At 40.3% G+C, this 8,437-nt stretch overlaps 1 protein-coding gene across 2 annotated transcripts in view; it reads right to left on the bottom strand.

The window, feature by feature from the left end:
- Nucleotides 1-2,284: 2,284 nt before the first annotated feature.
- RPS6KA6 (ribosomal protein S6 kinase A6) overlaps nucleotides 2,285-8,437 on the bottom strand; it is a 43,251-nt gene continuing 37,098 nt past the window's right edge. For both annotated transcript variants that reach the window (XM_040614269.1, XM_040614270.1), the window contains one exon: nucleotides 2,285-7,601. In XM_040614269.1, the coding sequence (XP_040470203.1) occupies nucleotides 7,476-7,601 (126 nt within the window). In that variant the 3' untranslated portion in view covers nucleotides 2,285-7,475. The remainder of the gene's footprint in view (nucleotides 7,602-8,437) is intronic.

Genomic DNA, 8,437 nt, shown 5'->3' with positions numbered 1-8,437 from the left:
GGGTGTATCATGAAACTGCGGAGTCAACCCTTACCTCCTGCCCTGCATCCTCGAGGGCTGTCACCAAAGCGGTTATGCTGAAGAACCACGGTCTGGTGCCCCCAGTGTCACCATTCCTCGTGCCCAGCACTGTAATACACCGTGACATGACCAACGACGTGAACTCCATCTGGTGACCACCTCTGGAAAGCTACTCAGCTAAAGGAAGCATATTTTAAGTATCTTTGAGAGCATTTTCTTCACCTCAAAACACTTTCTGTGCTGTACAAGCACAGAAGACAGACATGGGAAGGTGCATCTTACAGCCATAAAGCCTCGGAGATCAATCATGGGGAAAACAGCCTCCAAGAACATTCCCTGGGAAAGCGAAACGCGCAGGATGCAACTAAGGCACATTCTGCAGTCTCCTTCCCAACATGGGGCTTCTCCCTGTCCCCAGTTCCTGAAAACATTCACTGGCATCCGATGGGTAAGGCTGGTTGGCTCTCAATCCACGCCTTGCCTCTTCTCCCACCAGCCACATCTTCACCAAGCCTACAGGAACTCGCTCCCTGAGACTTTGGGGCTTTTGTTGTTTTAAAATTATTTTAATCCTTTTGTTCAAGTTGGTTACTCTTTCCTGCCTGCCTTCACTGAAATGGGGGAAACTCACCATCATCTTGAAACTTTTTGACGTTACCTCCCGTATGGCTTCAGTTGCCCGCTCCTCCGCAGCCCAAGGCATGGCTTTGCCGTTTGCTCTCCTGCAGTGGGAGGAGGCCCCAGGACCACCACCACCACCGCCGCTCTGCCAAGCCCCAGCCCAACACCCAGAGCCCCCGACACGCCGTGGGTGGGCTGGCACTGCTGGGCATGGCCACAGCTCCTGCCACAAAGAGCTTGGCCCCTGGTCAGCTCCTGCTTTTTCTTTCCTGTGTCACTTACCAGTTTATTAATGAAAATATTAAAAAAAAAAAACCACAAAACATTTCAAAGGCTGAAGCACTTGACCTTTCCCCACATTGCTGCGGGGTTTGTCTCAGGGGAGTGCAGAGCTTCCCCCCCCCCCTGCGCTGCCAGTGCCAGATGCAGCCCCCCTGCAAAGTCTGTCCCCAGGCCAAGTGGCTCCACCAAACCAGCCCAAAAGTGCTTTTTAAAAGCAGCACCTCGTGTGAGCAAACATCCAGGAGGTGGACTTACTGCAGGGGACTGTGGGAAAAAAACCCTGCTTTTAGGTTATATACATATATATAGATATATCTATATATTTATGTTTTAGGGTTTTAGGTTAAAGACTGACAGGGTAACTAAAAAAATAAGCTCCCTGTAACCCGTTTTGCATACAAACAGCAACACTAGTTACCAAGTAGCTTAGAAGCATTTTAAACCCAGATATGGCCATTTAACATCGATGCCATTACATCAAAATCTCCTATTCTCATCCCGTGATGGGGATTATGAGCTGCATGCTGAGCTGTCCTGCCGCCTCGCCCTGAGGACTTCACCTGGCTTCCCAGAACGGTGCAGGAGGGGACAGAGCAGTTCGGTGACCTGCAGCGATTCACCAGCCGAAACCCCACGGCAGCGCGGTGCCAGGAGACAACGCCGGCTACGACAGCTCCGGGAACCGGGAACTCTCCTGGCAAACGCTGGCGCAGAGCTTCGTTCTGCCCGGGCATGCAGGTCACTTGTCACGTGGTTACTCTCATTTATAATGCCAGTGCCGGTATTCCAGCATTTCCAGAGATCCACATCTCCGCAGGAAAATTACTTCCTCTTAATGGATCAAGTCAAATCTGACTAGATACCTGAAAAATACAGAAGGCAGATCTCCCCACCCTGAAGTGATACATCGATCCTATCGGTGAACGTCTGCTTTATTGAAAGTCTGGCGTAAAACACTTGACTGCAAGTATAAATTTATAAACAGCTCTTGATGTATGTGAGATTTTTGGCAAGGTTTACCAAATAATGCAATTCACTGTTCATTTAATTTATGAATGTTTGCTTATTGTTTTTTATCAATTAAAAAAAAATTAGTAAATTAGTGAGCTTCCAAAACAGAAATGATGGATTTTTGTCAATTATAAAATATTATGAATCTGCAACCTTTTTAGTCTATTACTCAAGGAACTGCCAGCTATTTAAAACTGTACCTTTATCATTATTCACAAATTTTAACAAAAATAAATACAGTTTTGAGGTTGTCTTTGGCATGTCGTAATTCTAGGCAACAGTGCAAAGAAAAACAACATACCATACAGTGCACTACTAGATTCAGCCTTACAAGGAGAAGAGAACGTAGTACAATGCAAACTTTAATGTCAATATATACAGAGCTTTAAAGAAAACATTTTTTTTTAAAATTAAATGAAATAAATACAATATGATACAAAATCCACAATATGCTTAGAGAAAGAAATGACAGTTACAATATCTGATAACGGGGACCTTTTGTATAGTTTCATCTTTGAAGTACCTCAGAGAGCATGTATTTCATTGCACACTGTTTTCAGTTAATGCCCTTTCGTATATTGAGATTTATCGCCAGTCACGTGCCAGAAGAGTTTTAGCTCTAATCAGAGTATCAGTGCAAGATGCCAAAGTGCTTGGGATATTATGACAATGCAATTACTTAGCAAATGCTGCTCATAAGCCTAATGCAAAACACACAAAATGAGAACACTTCGTCCTGCAAAGGAGATAGATCCACCTCAAGCATCTTTTCAGTTCTCACATAAACCACTCCAAAACAGGATTAAATGTTATTCAGACTCACTACTGGTAATAAGCTATTGCCCAAATCTTAATAATTAAGAGAAAAACAATCAATTAACTATCTTTTACAGCTTTCAAGAAAGTTTGCTTTCATTACATAGGAAAATTCTCAAGAAAATCAGTCACTGATTTTTTTTTGGGGGGGACACTTGTAATTCCGTAAGTTATTATCATTACTCGTCAGCTTTAGCTATACACTAAGGGTGGGGTTTTAAACAAAATCTGTATTCATTCTTCTATTCCGAAAGGAAAACGTTAGCTTATCAACAACATAATTAGGGGGAGTAAACATGAAAAAAAGAGAGTGAAGTAGGGACGAACAGTATTTGGAATGTACTCTAACTGAAGGGGTGTTAATGCAGAAGGATGGTAAGGTATGAACGACAGCGCAGGCATGTTACCAACAGGTATCAATACACACCCAAGAAAAGTTTCTGAAGTGGCTTTCGAGGAGTTTTTGTTTTTGTTTTTAAATCATATAGAGCTCCCACAGGATTACATCAGGACTATTTGGCTTCAGAAGCCTTCTGAAAACTTTGAGAAAGAAACACCTGCTCCTCCATCCCCACCCACAAATATTGGTAAACTTCTAATTCTGGATAGGACTGGGTAACTTAAGTGCTACAAATCCCGTGTTTGCATTGATGTTTTAGCCTAATTTCACTGAAACAAATCAGGATAATTACTATAGTATTGTGTAATTAATTTAACAATTCTTACAAGCTATCTCAACGTTTTAATTGTAACAACTGAGGGCAGAGTGCCGAGTACTGGATGCAGCAATCTGCCACTGCAAACGACTCGTTCCCAAGTACACTGCAAGTAGCTTCCAGCTGCTGAAGTTTGCTAGAGATAATTTTTACTATTGGACATAGGAAGATTAGCTTTGGAAAATTAATTCAAGCACAGAAGACAGAATTCAGGCTCAATACGACTGACTCGGGTGAAGTTTTGGATGCCTTCTCTGGATGCAAGGAGAACATCTGAACCATACTACAGCACAGGCCTCAGCTGGACAGGAGGCTTGGACCACCGATACCTTAGTGTCTCTGCATGGTCAAAGAGAATTTAGTAGATTCAAGCACAATGGGAAAACACACACAACATGCCAACAACGGCATTGAGACTACACCAGCCACAGAACAGTGGCTTAAACGAACCCGCCAGCGGTGATGCTGTTTGGTACGGGCACCCTTCGCTGGGCGCCACTGGCTGATAGCGATGCCACTGCATAGGTTTTGGATACATAACAGGAATACAACAGAGTTCCTCGCTTTTTATCAAACTGAAGATAGAAACTGCAAATCACCAACGGGTGAAAGAACCGCACAACGCTGTGAGCCTGCTCCAGCTGACATCTGTGGGAATCTACTCCCATCAGTGAGAACGCATCAGGCTCTGCGTGCACTCAAGAACTAGCACTTACTTATAATTGCCATTACCAAACATCAGAGTAGAAGGTATTTTGCTGGCAGTAACAGAAGCCATATCAAAAGAATTATATAATTTAAGATATTCATTAGTTCTCTGGAAATTCCTCTAAATACAGAGTACATGTGCCTATTTCTTTGTAAGTATCTGTAAAAATTGTACTTATTAAAAAAATAAATCAGTAAGATCATAATTAGTCTCTAATCTTGAACTGTGTGGAGATGATAGGAAAGTGAAACAATTTAACTTTTCACTCCAGTCAAGAGCACATTCAAATTAAGCGTTCTTCAGTCTCAAACATTTAACTGATTACTCATGAGCAGACCATCCTGCTTACATACAACTGCTTAACTGAACAAAACCCAAGGTTGGGGCAGGGGGGGCAAAGATGAGAAATACACAAGAAATTTAAAAAGCAGCATCACAAAGAGTATCATCATTAAATACTATACAGTAAGAGTAAACCGCAAGTGAACTCTTTTGTATCCCTGCATAACCATAATGTTTCGAAGACTGATATGCTGAAATATTAATAGCAAGTGAACTTTTACCCCCAAATTAAGGATTAAAATTGGCATACTAGGGTACACTGGCCTGTCAGACATAACAAAGGTGTTTGTCCATGTGTTTTCCTTGTGATAAGACAACTTTGTAACGTTGCAGTCACTGAAACCTTGCTTTTTCCCCCAGGACTAGCACTTGCACTAAAGGCTAGTAGTGATATAAAACCAGCAGAGATAACTTTATAGATGTTTTACATTCTTTGCTGAGAATCAGAATATCTATCTTGTTTGTGTACTCTTACCACCTTTGTGTTGCATGCCAAGAAGAACTTAAGTACCTTCAGCTGCTTACAACTGCTTTTGTGCAAAATGCTTTTAAGGTGCTTCTAAGCAAGCTAAAAGAAAATACCAATGTGAACACTGTTAAATGATTCATGAATAAAGCCATTAAAGACCAGCTGCTACCTTACGGGAAAGCTGAAGACAATTCAAATTTGATACTTCAGTTGTATTCCACGCCTCGCATCACCCTCTGTCCTCAACAGTTTTTAACGTTTCAACCCACATTATACCTTGACTGGGGGGGGGCTTTATTTCCACCACTATTTATTTTTTCTTTTCCTTAAGAGTGAATTCAAATTCTTCTGGCAGTCATTTATAAATTTACAAAAAAGTTATACTAACAGACTGTAGACAAGAGGTTTACAGGCATTCTTGCTGGCAAAGGTCTTCAGTAATGAAAAGAAGGATGAACCAGCTGCATAAGGGGCACGTTTTGTACTGAACAATAAGCTTTCCAGGAAGCAGTTGTGTTCTTTGATAAGCTTTCAAGCATTTCAAACAGGCACCTCAAAACTAGGCACAAATGGCCGCTAAAGCTTCCAACACCTATCAAACACTCAAGAAATTTAGTAGGGGGTATGTTCTGCATCATACAAATAGCACACCTATGTTTCCTATACTCATTAAGTCTCAAATCTACATATATTCATACCTAACTATTTTGCCAGATAATTTCCATCTTCCCCCACCACAACAAAAGAAAGCAGCTTATCTAACAGTACTTCCAATGCCACCAAGTACTTCACAGGTATGAGCAAAAACCAGCCAGCACCCTCTGCCTTTTAAGATCTGAGTTACTACCACCACTCTTGGCAGTTGGGCCAGAAGTCTCCCGAAAGCTTTTTTTCCTATCTCAAACAACTGATTTCTGCCATCACTGGCATCTTGTAATTGGCTACCAAAAGGTATCTGGAACAGAAAAATCAATTATGGCATATCAGTCCGAATTACATGTGAGTTTTGGTCACTTGGATTCTCTAACTGTACACAGCCAAACCGCTGGTCACCAATACACTTCAGATTTTCATCCTACTATGACAGTACAAACACAGTCATGTCTACAATTTTGAAAATACTTCTAAGCTCATCATCTCTGAACGCATTAGTTCCCAGTCTACTAGCAGTTAGCACTGGTTTTGAGACTGAAAACCCAAGATAATTCTGGCCCTGGAATTAATTTTCTTTCCATCACAGCATTTAGAAACAGCTGACACCTAACATCAAGTCCTAACACCAAGACAAGAAGGTGAGCGAGCACTGGCAGCAGGGTGTTGTCAGTATATTCTCTGTAACTGTGAAATTTCTTGGTCAGAATTCCCTTATCTGGGCACACTGTAAGGCTTATTTATTTTCCCAAGCTACCCCTACAGTTAGGCAAACAGAATTTTGCATTTATGTTCTGTAATATTTGTACATGCAGCGAGAGATTCAGATAGAAGCAATGTTCTATAAAAATCAAATAAATAAAAATTAAAATCCATGTGCCAAGTTTGTTATAATAAAGTGTCAGTTTGTCTTCTATGCCAAAAAGCCTTAATATTGGGTATATTCAATGGAAAAGGCTGCCAAGGAAACAGAAACATGGCCATTGTACTAATGGATAGACAATATAGATAACAAGTAGTATTAGATTGCATGACGTTGTTTTGAAGTGGTACCAACGTTACCAGGATCCTTATTTTGACAGTTTATACACATACTTACTTTCTCCAGCTCGGTGCAGGACACAATACCATTTGTAGAAACAACTAGAAATGTTCATTTTTCCTGTAAGAGGCCATTTGTTAATCAGCATTTCTTTTGCGTCACAAGCAATCAAATTAAGTTGAACAGGTAAAGTGCAGAATCTTACACATCCCTTTTGTTTGTGTTTTCACATAAACTTATCAGTTACTGGCACCATGCAAACACAGACCTTCCAAATTAGCACTAATGCATTTAACACTGGCACAATACATTAGTCAGCTTCTCATAATAGTAATGAACAAGTTAAATGAATTAAGTTGAATGAATTAAGTGCCCAATTACAAAATTAAGAATTTGTCCTTCACAACAGGGTCTAAAAGGTGTGAAGGAAAGAAAACTTACACTGACACTTTATATACAACTTGGTCATTGGCAACGGTCCCCTAAACTATTTTTTAAATGAACCCAGCAAAACTATACAGAATGTGAAAGAATATTTGCAACAGATTTCTTAAAGGACAGTGTAGAGAAATCCATTATGGTGTACCTGATGTTTAAATTAACTTAACAGATACAGCCTGTAAAACAACACAGTATGAACCTGTGGATTTTTTTTTCTTTTTTAAAAAAGGACTTTTACAGAATTCAAGTAGTGTAGCAGGAAACCATAGATGCCTTTTGATCACAGGTCAGGCAAAATAGAGCCACTTATTGGATTTTCCCCTTGCTTCTGTTTGCTAAGGTGTCCCAGTGGATCTATAAGTCTGTTGATGTTAGCTTTTTCATGCTCCGTCGCTGAGCTAAACTTGAGGCTGCAACAGGCTCTAACACTGGCTGAAACGTCTTGTGATTCAGTGCAGAATATGTAGCAGCCATGGCTCCCTAGAGAACAACAAAATATATAAAAGGCTGTAAGGGTCATTTTAATCAGAAAATAAAAACAATGGAATCTTAATGTCTTAACTCTATTAAAAAAAATACAGGACTTATGGCAGGTCATGCACATTCTCTAAAGTTTCTCCTGCAAAAGGAAACCCAAAAAACCACCCAACAAAACCCAAATCCATTAAAAAACGTATTGCTGAAACTGTCAGGCTTCCAAGCACAGGTGTCTGAGATTTTTCTTTCTTACGTATTTCTTTTACGTATCTGAGATGTAGGAGTAACCTTTTAATGTGGGTCAGAATTTTAGTATCTTTCAAGCTACATTAGCATCAATTTCTCAAATACAGCCACTTAAGTGACTATTTGCGTCCCGTCTTACGAAGGCAACACAATTAAGACTGGCTATCGCAGGTCCTTGTTTTCAAATCCGGCAAAGCTAATGAAGTCAACTTAAAAGCCGCCTGCATACAGTGGAATGTTTGTGTTTCACAAGTCAGAAACACAGATACAGAACAAACTGGTAAAATACTGGTGGGAAAACTGTGGTGTAGTTTATTAATTTATGTTAGGAAAGCACAACATGAGCCAGTCATAGAAACAAATCCCAAAAAAGTGCCTGAATAAGAATACTAGGAGACTTGTGGCAGTCTCAGTCTCAGATAACTTACTGGTCAGGTTCCTATATGGCCAAAGCTACCTTAATCTTTGAAAACAAACACCCAGAAAAATCTCTCCCTTTATACACAAGTTAAAAAAATTAGTTTACCAATAATTTGTCAGCTCACATAACTTCAATACGTATGTACCAGGGAAAACAAAAGAAAGCTCATTTC

Source organism: Falco naumanni, chromosome 14, assembly GCF_017639655.2.
Source record: "Falco naumanni isolate bFalNau1 chromosome 14, bFalNau1.pat, whole genome shotgun sequence".
In the NCBI taxonomy this organism is placed as follows: domain Eukaryota; kingdom Metazoa; phylum Chordata; class Aves; order Falconiformes; family Falconidae; genus Falco; species Falco naumanni.
This window is presented reverse-complemented; position numbering and strand designations above follow the sequence as displayed.